Below are 16,660 nucleotides of genomic sequence, written 5' to 3' on the forward strand. Positions count from 1 at the left end.
TCAACCAGAACAGCAGGGCCCATCACAGCCCTCCCCCCCAGTCTGGCTAGATTCTGGGCTCAATCCCCTGGGGTCAGACTGCCTGCACTGACCTGTCCTGTCCTGTCCATGGTTCTGCTGCCGTTCCAGGCACCCAGTCCTCCCTCTTTGACCTACCAGAAGGAACTGGCTGCTCTGCCACTGCTGCTTCCTATTATATGGCCCTTCTGGCCCCTGATTGGTCACTCCAGCAGCTCCTCTGATTGGCTGACTGGAGGACTTCTCCTCCACTCTCTTCTAGGGAGGGAAGAGGCAGGCCACAAGGCCTCCAGCAGGGGGCCTCCGGATCTAGTCCACCCTATCACACCAAAGTAGATACTGAGAATGATTGCATTCTTCCTGGGTGTTTCAGCACTCTTTCCTCTTTAAAATGCTTCCCATCTCATTAGTTCTCACCAAGCACCTTCTGTAGCCAAAGAAGACACCCATACCACTTAAGAAGGTATCTACCCCAACTTTCCAAATCACCTGTTCCCAAAAGTCAGCAGTCTTGTGTGCTAGGAGCCACTCCAAACCTCTTCTATTGCTTCCTGGGCTGAGGAAGCATGTAGGATCCAGCAGCAGGGGAAGTAGGGCACAGTGAGACTGTTTAGATATTTCAGTGACTGGTGTTATAGAATAACAATTCTTATCTTTAGGTGTGATATGCAAAATCCACTGATTAGACAGGGGAAGCTCAGGGAGAAGGACAGATTCCTTGCAGAGGTGAGGCAGGATCAACCAAGACTGCAGCCACTCTCAGCAGCGACACAAACTCTCTCTCCTTTGTGCAGAGCCCCCTGGCCAAAAAGTCTGTTTGCCATCTTGGGATTAGGTATCATTTAAGAACTGGCCAATTTCGTAAGAGTTAATTGATGCAGCTATGTGTTTTTATAAATAATAATGCAGGTCTTGCCTTTGCCAAATACAGCTTTGCACTGTCTTTCATGGTTACGGCATCTCCCTTGGAAACAACAGTCTTTGGTACCGCATGGAGTTCCATCTTGCTTAAATACATCCTGTGGGCACCAGGTTGAAGTCCCATTGCAGTACTCGGGAAGGTCACACTCACCAATACTTTCTCTGCATATTTTCCCTTGTCTATGAAGCTGTTAAAATAAGAATACAAGGATCTGGATGTGATTTCTCTCTGGAAGCCTATTTCATGAGCCACCATTTACCTTCTTAAAATATGTTTGTGTTAGAAGTCCCCAAACATCGAACAGATAAGAAAAAAGCCACCTGAAGTTTCTTTGCCATTTATTTTAACATAGATAAGATAAGAGGAAGATGCAACATAAATACTCCTTGTACTGTTTATTAAGTAGTGCACTCTAATTCCAATATTTAAAATATTTGTGATTCTTTTCCACTCCCAAATGATGATAAACTCTTCAAGCTTTTAATCAATAACAATGAAGAAAGGAAAAATAGTTTTTGCCCATCTACTGATTTTTTTCCATGTTGAGTCTGCTGAGGCTAGAGCTGGGGACACTTCACCCACAGTGTTCAGAAGCTGGATCTGTCAGTCACTGGGGAGAGGGGGATGGGACCCACCTATCAATATCCTCTTCAGAAGGAGCACTTAGTACAAGTGGTATTACTGTACCACCTAGGAGGCGTAGTCAAGGAATCAGACCCCATTGTGCTTGGTGCTGTACAAACACAGAACAAAAAGACAGTCCCTGCCCCAAAGAGCCAGAACCCAAGTATAAGACAAGAGACAAATGATGGATACAGTCAGATGTGGGAGCATACAAGAAACAATCTGACAGTACTGGACAGCTTTTTAGGCAGTGGTCTCAGCTCACCAGCAACCTAACTATTGTCAATTTTTGGTAGGCATTAAGGAAAAGGAGACTTTTGACATGGGTTTTGGAGGATAATTACTTAGTTTTAATCAGTTTTTATGAAGAGCTCCTCCCAAACATGAGGGGAAGCATGGGAGAAAGAATGAAAGTCCTTGTTTGAAAATTTAAGAAGTGGGTAATGGAGGCTGGCTTCAAGGGTAGATTGGAGTTGAGCGTCGAGCGCTCAGTAGCAAACAAGATGATATGGTGGGGTTTGGCCATGAAGAGCCTTGAAGGTAAAGACAAATTAGGTGAAAACAAATGTGATAGAGAAGAGGGAGTCAGTGGAGGGAAGCAAAGAGACAGGTGACATGATCAAAGTGACACACTAGGAAAATGAAATTTGCAGCAGCACTGAAAGGATATGAGTGGGCAAAGATTGCATTTGTCAAGACCTGAGAAAAGGATGTTGCAGTAATCAAGTTGAGAAGATGGAAACAGGGAAGAGTTTTAGGTATGTGATTGTATAAGAAAGGCCATATCTTAGATATGTTATACAGAAAGAATTGGCAAGGTTTACAAACTGCCTGGATTTGAGGTCCTAGACAGAGATCTAAGTCAAAGATGGCACCCAGATTACAGGCCTAAGGGACAGACATGATGGTATTGTCCAGTGATCAAGAAAGGAGGTAGTGGGGAGGGTATGGAAGGGTTGGAGAGAAACAGATGAAGAGTTCCGTTGTAGCCATGTTGAGCTTGAGCTGATGGCTGGACATCCACAAGGAGAAATCAGAGAGAGAGGCTGAGATTTCCGTTTGGAGAAAGAAAGACAGGTCTGGAGTAGCAAAGTAGATCTGTAAGAATGTGTTTTGTTTTATCTGTGGCCTGAAAGTATAGTCTGGATGCATCCTCCTATGTTGATTCTAGAGGATTCCATGAATCTTTGAGTAAATGCAGCCTTGTGGCAAATATTTCTGAATAACTGGGCACTGGAGAAAAAGAAGGCCTGGCTGTGTGCCCAGTGCTAAACATCTATCAGAAAATATCCTTTGGAATGTTTGCCCAGTTTTCCTGAGCAACTGGCGTGGAAAGATCGGGTGATGTGGTGAAGCTGGATTGCTCTGAGAGCAATGAAAACAGAAGTACAGGGCTGAAACGATGGTAGAGAAAGATTTTCTCCAATCCCAGGGAGCTTCTCTGCTGAGTCCCGTATGTCCTGACCAGTAAAGATAATGATCTGTAGGGTGGGCTGAATGGAAGTACTTTCTGCTACTGTACTGGATCCCATGGTGGTGGATGCCACATTTATTGCATCAGTGATAGCACAAGAACTCTCTGCTATTGACATAGGCTTTTCTAGAGTCCAGGGGAGGTGACTTTATCCTTTATTGCAGAACTCTTAGTTGGGAGCCTGGCTGTCAACTATGTCTTCTCCAGTTGATCTGAGGAATCTCAGAGAGATCTCCAGAGGGAGCAGAAGAACTTCCTTCCATCTAAATAAGGATGCCTTGTACTGGGAGCTGGAGAATAGGCAATCCTTTTCTTCTTCATGTGAGCCATCTTGAGAGTGCCCAGGCTCAGATGATTCTGGAAATAAAAGTGCTCCAGGCTATGTCAGGAAGCCAAGAATGATGATGAAGGAAGAGAAGAACAATAGAGAGAAATCAGAAGTCCATGTAGGAAGATAATATTGGGGGAAATATCAATTTGGGGATGTTTTGAAGTCACATAGGTTATGTCTACACAGTATTTGGGAGCGAGCCTCCCAGCCAACGGCCACAGACTTGCGTTAGCAGAGCTCATGCTAGTGCACTATTTTTAGCTGTGTAGACGGTGCTTTGACATTTTGACTCAGGCTGGAACTTGTGCTCTCAAGCTCACTCCACCCACCCCAGGTTTGGAGTCTGAGCTCCACCCCAAGCTGCAACATCAAAGCACTGTCTACACAGCACACTAGAGCACACACTGCTAGCACAAGTCCGTTGACCTAGGCTGGGAGGCTCGCTCCCAAAAGCTGAGTAGACATTCCAATAGGGCTTGGATCTATGCATTGCCAATAGAGGCAGAACATTCTGGAGAGGATGTTGATGGGCAGGTCCTTTCAACCTCTCACCAGTCTGTCATCGACAGCTTTACCTGCCACCCTAGGTGACTGACCTAACTACCGGGTTATAGAATCATTCTCAAGCTTTCTCTGGACCAATGACTATTCAGTCATGTATAATGATAATGGATAGTTATTGGGATAGTTATTCCTAGGAAGGAAAGTGAGAATGATTCTTTAATCTGGTAGTTTTGGCATTTACCTAGAATGTAGGTGTCATAAATATAAAGGGAAGGGTAACTACCTTTCTGTATACAGAACTATAAAATCCCTCCTGGCCAAAGGCAAAACCCCTTCACCTGTAAAGGGTTAGGAAGCTAAGATAACCTCGCTGGCACCTGACCAAAATGACCAATGAGGAAACAAGATACTTTCAAAGCTGGAGGGGGGGAAACAAAGGGTCTGTCTGTCTGTGTGATGCTTTTGCCCAGAACAGATCAGGAATTCAGTCTCAGAAACTCGGTTAAGTTAGTAAGTAATCTAGCTAGAAATGCGTTAGATTTCCTTTTGTTAAATGCTGCTAAAATAGGTTGTGCTGAATGGAATGTATATTCCTGTTTTTGTGTCTTTTTGTAACTTAAGGTTTTGCCTAGAGGGATTCTCTATGTTTTGAATCTGATTACCCTGTAAGGTATTTACCATCCTGATTTTACAGAGCTGATTCTTTTACTTTTTCTTTAATTAAAATTCTTCTTTTAAGATCCTGATTCCTTTTTCAATGTTCTTAAGATCCAAGGGTTTGGGTCTGTGTTCACCGATGCAAATTGGTGAGGATTTTTATCAAGCCTTCCCCAGAAAAGGGGGCGTAGGGCTTGGGGGGATATTTTGTGGGGAAGACATCTCCAAGTGGGCTCTTTCCCTGTTCTTTGTTTAACACGCTTGGTGGTGGCAGCATAGGGTTCAAGGACAAGGCAAAGTTTGTACCTTGAGGAAGTTTTTAACCTAAGCTGGTAAGAATAATCTTAGGGGATCTTTCATGCAGGTCCCCACGTCTGTACCCTAGAGTTCAGAGTGGGGAAAGAACCTTGACAGTAGGGGACCCAAGTTCAAGTCCCTACTCCAATGGCTACTTAATTATTTCTTAAAAATGGAACAGCTTCAAAAGGTGACATTGAGAAACACTGACACCCCATACCCCAGTGGCTAGGGCACTCTCCTGTAATAAAGGAAACCCAAATTTAAGTCCCTTCTCCACATCAGCCAAAGTGGGGAATTGTATATCAGGTTACCACATCCCAGGAGAGGATCCTAGCCATTGGGCTAATAGTTATAAGGGAGCCCCGCCCCCTGATTTTTGCAAATTTCTCCTCCTTTGCATCTGTCAAAATGCCTAAAGTCAAAACAAAAACATTTCATTTGAGGTGAAACAAAACATTTCATTTGAACATTATTGAAACATTTTAATATTTTGGTTTGGTCAAAATCATTCAGTGAACTCTACATGAATTAGTAAATAGTTTTGGGTTGGGGTTAGGCAACTATTTGCTAAAAACAAGTTGCCAAACTGTAATCCCAACACATCTACATGGGATTAGCAGATCTAGTACTTGAGAAGGAAATTGTGAAAATGAATAGCATTGCCACTGGTATTAACTTTAAAAGAAAGTAATTAAACATTCAGTTTACCATAAAATACAAAACCTACTACAGGTTTTTCTTACCTGACAGTTTTTGCAGCAAAGTCCAGAAACACAGGCAGCACCTGGCTTTATTGTACAATTGGATAGGCAACAACCACCGCGTAGGCACACCTTCAAGTACAAAATGAATGGCACCTTACCTTAAAAATCTGTTGTGGGACTCTCCTGTAATAACACCACTCTTACCATTTATTGTTTGATTTCAAACAGTAACAAAACTCAGTGAATTTGAGAGACAAATTCCCATTTCTCACCATAGTTATGGTGACCATACGCCCTGTTTTGGCCAGTACAATCCCTTTTCTAAGCCCTGTCCCAGACAACTCAACTTTTTTGGCAAAAGTGGGCATTTTTCCCATTTGCTTTTGCCAACAAATGGGACAAATGGCCTCTTTTGTCAAAAAAGTGGGGTCCAGAGGAATGTGCAGGAGTGGGTGAGTGGTGATGCCAGCCCCACACAGGGGAGGAGGCAGGGCTTGGGTGGGGGGCAGGCAGGACTCCACTGAGCAGCAACACCAGCCCCAGCCATAGCCTGGGCCAGGCAGGGCCCAGATAAGCAGCTGGGTCAGCTCAGTGTGAAGAGGGTGGAGGAGGCGGCTTAGGCTAGCCTGACATGGTGTCCCATTTTCCCTTTGGAAAATATGGTTACCCTAACCATAGTTCTAATTACATAGCATTTTTATAAAGTATTAATTTTATTATTATTTGCAATTTCTGCTACACAACGAATCCAAAGAGAATGCTACCAAGAGAGGAAGGATGGTCCAGCAGCCTGGGACAAAGGACATTGGGTTCAATTCCCTGCTCTGCTGGAGCTTGGACAAGTCACTAAGTTTTTCTGTTCCTCAGTTCCCTATCTGTAAAAATGGGGAAGTAGAGAAATACTATCTCACAGGTGTGTTGTGAGTATAAATACGTTAAAAAGATGGAGAGGTACCAGTCATTACAGTGACGCGGGTCACATAAGTACCACAGATATATGTAATATTTATAATGATTTTAAGATATGTGCAAACAAAATTAAATAGTTTTATTTTAATGTAAACTTTTAAATGTAGATTAACCAATACACTAGAGTGGAACAAAGAAACCAAAGTGTACTTGCGATTCTGACACGACACTGAATTTGTAATAGACTTACTGGCTTGCAAGGTTGTGTTAGTGAGACTGGTACTATGTGATATTAGGAGTGTGGATAGCATAGTCCCTGAATCCTAATGTCTCCATGCTTTAAGGGCACCCCCTGTACTTCTGCCTTAGTTCCCTTGGCTGTGTTGCCAAAATGGGAGTGGTGCCAAGGCAACCTTTTAAGGTGGAGAGCCTTTTAAGCACTGATGTCCAAGATAGTATGCAGCCACATAATCTTTAAAGAGCCGTGAATTTGGCCAAGAAAGCTACATATGTACAGTCTCTCCTTGTACCAGAGTCATTATAACCAATAGAATTGTGGCATGCAAATTAGCTGAGACAACAGGTGGTTGAGTTAGCACTGATGTCACACTGACCCCAGTGAAGTTACCCAAGCTGTTGACCTGTCTATTTGTAGCCAGTTGTACTGATTGGGCCTACACATTTACCCTAATTATAAGCTTAATGGTAAAATGTTAGTGTGAAGGAACTGCTCAGGCTGGTGACAACACCAGTGGTGATGTCGTGGTGACATCAACAGACGGGGAGGGGTTGGTCAAGGTGACAGTTGGAAAGTGGATCTTTAGAGAGGGAGATCTGGTAATTTTGACAGGTCAGTCACAGGCTAGACTTGCCTACAGAATGGGCTAAGTGAGGAAACGTTAGTAGAGCTCTGAGAAGGGAAACTGAAGAGGCTGAAGAGAGCTGAGCTTGATGTCCCTAGCCCCAGAAGTTTCCCATGTAAGTAGATCATGGTGTATGATGGTGTAAGACCTGATCTACACTAAAAAGTTAGGTTGACCTAGCTACGTCACTCAAGGGTGTGAAAAATCCACACTCTTGTGTGACATCATTAAGCTGAAATCATCTCTAGTGTAAACACCATGGTGTAGACAGAACTGCAGTGCTGCAGCTGTGCCACCCTTGCATTTCAACTACAGACAAGCCCTATGTGATTTAGGCTTTGAAGTGATGCTACATAATACCACAAGCAAGAGTGTATCTCTTGGTTTTCCAGTTCCTGAGAGAGAAGACAAGCCCTTTAACTCTAAGTCTAAAAGAACCAAGGAGTGAATAGTACCAGATAGAGAGGATATATGTCAGCTTTTCACCAGGGGTGAAATAGGGCCTCAAAGAAAGTGAAGGTTTATAAATTGTCACAATGACCTGTTATATGAAATTGTTTAAGAAAAGATGTAAGATGGAGACAGAGTGAATTAAATTAAACAAAGAGGGTTTTACTGATACCACTGACCAACTTAGTCTACAGAAAGGAACCCAGAAGGGCACTGCCACCTCCACATGCTCTGACTAAATCCTGAACCCCAGCTCGGATGTGAGACTTCATCTTTCTCAACCCCCACCCTAATCTTCCCCAGCTTGTCCTCTTCCTTTCCCACCTTGTTCCTTCTCTTTTCTAACACTCTCCTTTTTCCTTCTGTTTAATAACAGCCTGGCTTAGCTGACCGAGACTGTATATTTTGCAACATGACTGTAAGCCTGTGACCAGAAAGGCAGCTAAAAACAATGCCCTAAACAGCCCAATGTTGGTACAAGTTTGTCAGGTCTCAGAGTGGCCGATAAGACCGTGTGCTGTGCCTATGTTTCTCCAATAATAAGGGTGTAAGTAAGAGTCAGCATCAAAAATAGAAGCTGCATTTTCTATCTTTGCTGTTCTTTTCTATCTCGTTTTGTGTAATTGTCTTGGTTTGTCAGGATTGGACTTCAAGAAAAAAAGCCAAAACAACAGTTCCAGCCCATTTCAACTGACCTTCCTCTCTTTTCCCCAATAAGAACAGTTATTACCATCTTTGACACCATCTAAAACACTGCCAAATGAGGTTTTTTTTCCTTCTAAAATCTCTGTCCAGTTAAGGAAAAAGAATAAGGGATATTGTTAAAATAAAAGCCTTATTTAATACCTTACATTTCAAATGCTTGAACAGTTTTTCCTTTTCTTCTGCATCTTTAATAATAGGTTAAATGGATTTGGGATGCTTGCCATGATACTAAGTAGGTTGTGGTGTCTGTATACCAAACCTTGTTTAACACTGGTTAATGTTGGATAGTGACTGGGTTATGTTAACAACTTTGACTCTTTGGACTCATATATTCCATCTAAATTAGTACAACACATCTATTATGGAGGTGCTGGCAATGACTTCATAATTTAAGTTGAGTTCCACTTCGCACTTAAAGCCAGGATTCAGCCTCTTTGCTATGGTATCCAGAGTAGCCATGGATAGTAATGTGAATGTGTGAACAATATCTCAGTCAGAAACAGAAAGATTTCTGGGTGGACAAGCATATCACAAAGCATTCCTGACGTACCATGGTTTGCTGAAATTAGGGACAGTATAGTTGGGTTTACAGAAACCAGATCAGCAGGCAGGGAAACAAGATTCAAGAGCCCATCAGGTTCACAATTGCAAAGTGGATTCCCTTTGGCTGAGTCCAGCAGCAAGTTCTACAGGCCTTACTCTTGTCAACTGCTCCTCTGGGAACCACTCCACTCTGACAATGTAACTGTACTGGTTGCTCACATTCACTGATGGAGACTCTTGGGTAAAGAGTTTCACTCATGATATAAGGGACCTTCTCAATTCAGGATTCACTTTCATTGGGAGGGCCAGTGCCCTATATTCAGAATAATAGTCCTGTTTGCAGCAGAAGAGAGAGTTACTCACCTTGTGCAGTTATTGAGGTTCTTTGAGATGTGTGTCCCTATGGGTGCTCTACTTCAGGTTTCAGTGCATCCCAGTGCCATTGATCAGAGATTTACGGTAGCAGTGTCCATGGGGGTCACGCACGTGTAGTAGGCGTCTCACAGTGCAATTGGTGCCGCGTCTAGCGCGTGCATGACCTGAGCCCTGCAGTTCCTTCTCTACCGCAGAGTCCTTATTGTGAACTCCAAAGTAGAGGGCAGGAGGATGGGTAGTGGAGCACCCACAGGGACACACACCTTGAAGAACCTCAGTTACTGCACAAGGTGAGTAACCCTCTCTTCTTTGAGTGCTGTTCCTGTGGGTGCCCCACTTCAGGTGACGGTAGAGCAGTATCCCTCAGAAGGCAGGAAGGACTTCGGGTTCATTTGAGTCACAGAGGTGAGTAAGGTTAGGCCAACTATGGCATCAGCCCTGGAGTCTTGAGTGCTCAGTGAATATGTTGACAGAAGCCTAAGTGGCCACCCTAATATCAGAACGTTGCTGAGGAACACTACTGAGGCAGAAACTGATCATATGGAATGCGCTCTGATGTGCGTAGGGGGGTCCATGTTCAGCATACGATAGCAATGTTGAATGCACACGGAGACCCATTTAGACAGTCTCTGAGTGGATATTGCACAGTCTTTCGGACACTCAGTGGTAGAAACGAAAACTCTAGATTTCCAGAAAGATTTGGTCTTTTCCAGGTAAAATGATAACGCACGCCTAACATCCAATGAATGGAAGCCAATCTCTGTTGGAGTCCCATGAGGCTTGTGATAGAACGTAGGAAGATGGATTGGTTGGTTCACATGAAAGCATCGTGTTACCTTTGGTAAAAAGTTTGGGTGCGGACGTAGCATGACCTTGTCTTTGAGAAATATTGTGTAGGGAGGATTGGTCATGAGAGCCGCTATCTCACTCACCCATCTGGCAGAAGTAATAGCAACCAAAAAGGCCACTTTCATGGATAAATGTAGGAGGAAACAGATAGCTAATGGTTCAAATGGCAGTCTGGTGAGGCACTTCAATACCAGATTGAGGTCCCAGGGCAAAGTACGTTGGCGAATTTCTGGGTAAATGTTCTGGAAATCTGTGAGGAAGTGTTTAGTAATGGAGTGTGCGTAGATCGAGGTCCCATCAATCTCATGATGGAATGCTGTAATGACCGCGAGATACACTTTGATCGCGCTCACTGCTAAACCCGAATGTTTCAGCTCCAGTAGGTATTGGTAGTGGCGCTGTGGAGGCCGTCACATATTTTTCTTCACACCAGGCAGAGAATCTCTTCCATGTTTGAAGGAAGTTATTATGCATGGTCAGTTTCCTGCTGTTTAGAAATAAATGTGTTTAACTTTTTCCGAGCAGGCTAGTTCACCATAATCGAAACATGCAAGAGCCACGCTTGAAGGTGGAGTTTCTCTGGATTCCGGTGAAGCGTGCGACCATTGTTCTGAGACAGCTATGAGTTGATCCTCGTTTACCATGGCCTGAAATTGTGATCATTTCTCCTTGGGGAGCTCTGCTGTGAATGAGCTAAGTTTGCCATAGTTATCATAATCATATTTAGCCAACAAGACTGAATAGTTGGTGTCTTGGAATTGAAATGTCGCTGAGGAGTAAACTTTTTGCCTGAAGAAGTCAAGCCTCTTGTGTTCCTTATCTTTTTCAGTCTATCTAAACTGTTGTTGTTTGCCTCATTGATTAGCTGCATTGACCACCAAGGAGTTGGGAGGTGGGTGCGAGAAGAGGAAGTCCACCCCTTTAGCAGGGATGAATACTTTTTATCCGCCCTTTTGCATGTCGGCGGAATTGAGGCTGGTGTCTGCCAGACTGTCTCTGCTGGTTTCAAAATCACATAATTGATGGGCAGAGTGCTTTTGCAAGCAGATGAAGGTTGTAGAATGTGTTCCAGCTTGTGCTGGTTTGTTTACACTTCCTCCAACGGGATGTCCTGGCTTTGGGCGACCCACTTAAACAGTTCCTGGAACTGTTTGAAGTCATCCACCAAGATAGGCGGTGGTGGAATAATTGCCTTATCTGGGGAGGAGGAAGAATTGTGAGCTGGAGATGTCACTCCCCGATCTGTGCCTGTTTCTGTGTCATCCCCAACATCCTGAGCCTCCGTTTGCTGCGGGATGGGTGACGTGGGATTAGACCACAGCTCACCTCTATGAGCCCTGGGTGGCCTGGAGCAGAGGCCCTGGTAAGTTGCCTAGGGTCGGGCCCATTGCATTGGGAAGGCCATCGGTGGATACATCCACAGCGATCCGTACCACAGCTATCTGGTTGTAAGGGCATTTGGATCCCATCTGGCTCCAGGGTGGTCATCACTCTTTCGGTCATGAGTGGTGTGGTGAGAGAGTGCATGGTTCCTGCACATCATCATCGTCTTCATTGGACGAGTGTACAGCATTATGAGAAGTAGGAGATCTCCTCTATAACTTACAGGAGAGCCCTCGGTACCAAATAGTAGGGACTGCAGTGCCAACAGGACAGACAAATCTCTCTATTGCAGTAGATTTTGTGGTGGTTCTGATGTCGGTACCAATGGGGAGAGACCGCCTATGTTTCTGCGGTGCTCTCTGCGGAGACATCTGTGCCCTCTTCCTCGGTCTTTTAGAGGAAGGCATGTCTCCTGTCCCTGCCAAGAGGGTGCCCAGAGAGAAGGTTAGTTGGTCTGGCTCTGGTTGGAGAGATTTGTCGATCAGTATAATTTTCAAGCAGAGATCCTGGTTATGCTGGGCTCTTGCTTTCAGATTACTGCAGTGGGTGCGTTTTTGAGGGATATGCGTCTCCCCAAGACATTGGACACAGCAAGAGCGCCTGTCTGAAATGGGCATTGCTACGGGAAAAGAGCCACATCGTTTAAAGCCTGGGAAGCCAGGCATGTCTAATGGTTAACCAACCCTGCTGTGGCAAAACTACGGGGAGGGTAAAACTGGGGAAAGTTAATGTGTTTTTTTTTTTAATGAAAACTATCACTAGCACTAACTATAACTTTTAAAATGACTGACTAACTACTGAAACTTATTTTTCTAAAAGTTTGGCAAGAGTGATAAACACTGCCCCAGAGCTCCATGTTCAGCAGAGGTAGGTCTAGTGCGTGGACATTGCTACCATAAATCTTTGATCGATGGTGTCGGGATGCATCAACACCTGAAGTGGAGTACCCACAGGGACAGCACTTGAAGAAGAAGTAAGGGGACAGTACTTCTGACCACTCCTGCTGGGGTCCAGGTTTGGTGCCACTAGTGGGGTAGAGAGGAAGAAGCAGAAGAAAAAACTATCAGTTCCCTCTGTGTGAATGGCTAATCCATCAGTCTTTCTCCAGACTTGACTACTGTGTACAAGACTTGAGCATTGACATTAACACAAGTGTTAGGAAATCCAATTTTAAACACTAGGACCAAGTAAGTCTGGCATGCACTCTGAAGATACATAAAAAAGGAAAGATCCAGCCTACCAGGACAATGAACTGGCCATAAATGAAATCAGGCTGGAAATTAGAAGTAACTATCAGAGGCATGGAACAGCTTTCCAGTAGGAGTAGTAGGGGGCAAACTAACTAGTTTTAAGATGGAGCTTGATGGGATTATATGAAGGGGTTGCTTGTGATAGCAGGGGACTGGACTCAATGACTTCCAGTTCTTTCTTCCACAAAAGCTACATCCCAATGGCAGAAGTAAACATTGCAGGGGGCTTGTGCGTTGCACACCCTTTGCACAATCCCCCACATCTGTTGCACCCTCCCTTTACCAGTGGAAGCACACAGGCCTGTTGCAAAAGGGCTCTCTGTGGTCATGGAAGATGGGGCTAGGTTTGTACACAAAGGGCTTCATCCTGTTTGTAGGCAAGTAGTACATATAGTAGAATTCACATAAGAAATGCATTCAAAGTGGTGCCTCATTATACATGACTTCTGTTGATTTGAATGGAAGTTGTAGGCCTTATGATCAGTACTGGGCTCAAACTGATACACTTTAAGGCCAAAAAAAGGCCATCATGATCATCTACGCCTATGCCACAGAACCTTGCAGGCCACAGAACCTTGCCCACCCCCTCTTGCAATAGACCCATAACCTCTGGTTCAGTCACTGAAGTCCTCAAATCATGATTTAAAGACTTGAAGTTACAGAGAATCCACCATTTCCTCTAGTTTAAACCTGCAAGTGCCCCATGCTGCAGAGGAAGGCGAACTCCCCTCGCTCTGAGTCTCCGCCAATCTGACTTGGGGGAAAATTCCTTCCTGACCACAAATATGGCAGTCATTTGGACCTTTAGCATTGCAGAAATCCAAACAGCCAGTCACCAGGGAAAGTATTCTCTGTAGTAACTCACGTCAATCCCCATCTTTGTCTCACCATGGGCTGTTAGAGATATTTGCTACTTGCAGTCACAGATTGGCTACATTCCATTATAGACAGTCTCATTATACCATCCCCCTCCATAAACATATCAAGCTTAATCTTGAAACCAGTTAGGTTTTTTGCCCCCACTGTTCCCTTTGAAAGGATGTTCCAGAACTTCACTCCACTGATGGTAAGAAACCACCATCTCATTTCAAGCCTAAACTTGTTGATGGACAGTTATATCCGTTTGTTCTTGTGTCCACATTGGCACTTAAATTAAATGACTCCTCTCCCTTGTATTTACCCTCTTATGCATTTATAGAGAGCAATGAAATCTCTTCTCAGGCTTCTCTTGGTTAGGCTAAGCCTTCTCTTGGTTAGGCTAAGCTCCTTCAGTCTCTTCTCATAAGGTAGGTTTTCCATTCTTCTGATCATCCTCGTAGTCCTTCTCTGCACCTGTCCCAGTTTGATTCATCTTTCTTTAACACAGGGGACCAGAATTGCACACAATATTTCAGATGACGTCTCACCAGTGCCTTATATAATGGTACTAACACTTCCCTATCTCTACAGGAAACCCTTCACCTGATACATCCTAGAAGCGCATTAGCCTTTTTCACTGATGAATCACATTGGCAGTTCATAGTCATCCTGTGATCAACTGATACACCCAAGACTTTCTCCTCCTTTGTTGCTTCCAACTGATAAGTCCCCAGCTTTTAACAAAAATTCTTATTCTTAGTCCTCAAGTGCAAGACCTTGCACTTTGCACTATTAAATTTCATCCTATTTCTATTACTCCATTTTCAAGGTGATTAAGATCTTCTTTTATGATATTCTGGTCCTCCTCCATATTGGCCTCCTGAATTTGTGCCAGCTGCGAATTTTATTAGTACGCGCCCACTTTTTGTGCCAATAAAAGTGTTAAATCAGATTGGCCCCAAGACCAATCCCTGAGGAACTCCACCAGTAACCTCCCTCTAGCCTGACAGTTAACATTTCAATATGATGTTTTTGCAGTCTCCCCTTTCACCATCCTTATCCACCCTTGAATTCTCATATTAATCCCCTTCTTCTCCAATTTAACTAATAATTTCCCATGTGTAAGTGTACAAAATGCATTACTGAAATCCAGGTAGATTTGATCTACTGCACTTCCTTTGTCTTAAAAAATCAGTCATCTTCACAAAGAAAGAGATCAGGTTGCTCTGGCATGATCTACCTTTTGTAAAACCATGTTGTATTTTACCCCAATTACTGTTTACCTCTATGCACTTAACTACTTTCACTATCAAAATTTGTTACAAGACCTTGCATACAATTGAGGTCATACTAACAGGCCTGTAATTTCCTGGATCACTTTTTTCCCTTTCTTAAAAATAAATACTATATTAAGCAATTCTCCAGTCATACGGTGTGATCCCTGAGTTTATGGATTAATTAAACAGAAGGGGGAAATGTATTCCTGCTTTTTTAAAAATATCCTCATAAAATGTATTGTGTACTCAAAGAGTAATTTGCTTTGTACTCAAAACTGTAATTTTGATGTGCATAAGATGTGTTCTTCATATGTAATAACAAAAGAGTTGAATCATGCTTTAAATGCAAAACTCAACGCTGAGTCTTAACTTTGGAACCATGAACAGCACTTCCATCGTAAAACCATATGTCTCACGGAGTAGTTTTGAAGTTGGATAAACCAAACTTAACAATGCTTCTGTAAAATGTGCATGAAACTAAAGTATTTAATTACTAACCTCATCCATACCACAGTCACATTCCTCCTCATCTTCTATTATACCATTACCACACATCTGTGTTCCAAATATTTTCTTTTCTGGTATGTTAAGAAGGCACGTTTTTCCTGGTTTTCTTATCGTGTTGAAATAGAATCCTCTGGAGCAATTACTGAACTCTGTGCACATTATCCGCCTGCACAGGGAGAAAATATCTAATACTAGAGACCACTTTAATCTGTCAATATATCAAAATCCAATGGCTGGAAATTGAAGCTAGACAAATTCAAACAATAGAAAATGGAACAAATAGCTTCATTCAGCACACAAGATGGATGCACAAAAGTATAATGGTGTCAAGTATCAGAGAGGTAGCTGTGTTAGTCTGGATCTGTGAAAGCAGCAGAGTCCTGTGGCACCTTATAGACTAACAGACGTACTGGAGCATAAGCTTCCGTGGGTGAATACCCACTTCTTCAGATGCATGTAGTGGACATTTCCAGAGGCACGTATAAATATGCAAGCAAGAATACAAGCTTATGCTCCAATACGTCTATTAGTCTATAACGTGCCACAGGACTCTTTGCCGCTTTCAAAGGTATAATGGGAATCTTAAATGTGGCATTTTCCTAATTTTTAAGTGCTTGACTTTGCAACTCAAACAATATTCTTCTTGAAGCAGAAACATGTATTACCTTCAGGCTGTTCACCCAGATAAAATTTGAAGATTTAATTTAAAATTAAATGAACTTCTCCAACACACAACATAGAACAGAGACCAACTGACTATGTACTTAGATATAAAATCAGACTAACTATGCTTGACTCAGGAATAACACTGATCATTAAAAATGTATATACTGTAGCACCAAATCAACCCTGTATTACATTTTCAATGGAATATTCTCTGGTCAACAAGTTAAAATTTAAATGAATTAAAATACTTTTGATTTTATAATGAATCCCATTTTAAAAAAAGAATTCCATACCTGGGTCATTCTTTCCTGCAGACTGATTCCATTAGTACAGACAAGATCGGCAGTCTTCCTGTATATGTAAATCAACTTAGAGCCTACCAGTAGTAGTTGCGAATTTTCCAACTTTTTCCACTGACTCCTCTCCATTATTCTCCAGTCAAAGTTTAGCAAAATTATAACTTCAGCTTAGGTTAGCCAGTAACTGAAGTG

The 16,660-nt window shown here is 43.0% G+C and overlaps 1 protein-coding gene across 1 annotated transcript in view; it reads right to left on the reverse strand.

Annotated features, from left to right (window-relative positions):
* The window catches only part of LOC141981065 (disintegrin and metalloproteinase domain-containing protein 29-like), a 182,778-nt gene that overhangs the window by 67,296 nt on the left and 98,822 nt on the right, over positions 1–16,660 (reverse strand). The window contains exons 12-14 of the mRNA XM_074942871.1: positions 15,495–15,669; positions 5,574–5,663; positions 935–1,127 (exon numbers count right to left, since the gene is read on the reverse strand). Coding sequence (XP_074798972.1) covers positions 935–1,127; positions 5,574–5,663; positions 15,495–15,669 — 458 coding nt within the window. The remainder of the gene's footprint in view (positions 1–934; positions 1,128–5,573; positions 5,664–15,494; positions 15,670–16,660) is intronic.

The sequence above is a fragment of the Natator depressus genome, chromosome 1, assembly GCF_965152275.1.
Source record: "Natator depressus isolate rNatDep1 chromosome 1, rNatDep2.hap1, whole genome shotgun sequence".
Classification (NCBI taxonomy): Eukaryota; Metazoa; Chordata; order Testudines; family Cheloniidae; genus Natator; species Natator depressus.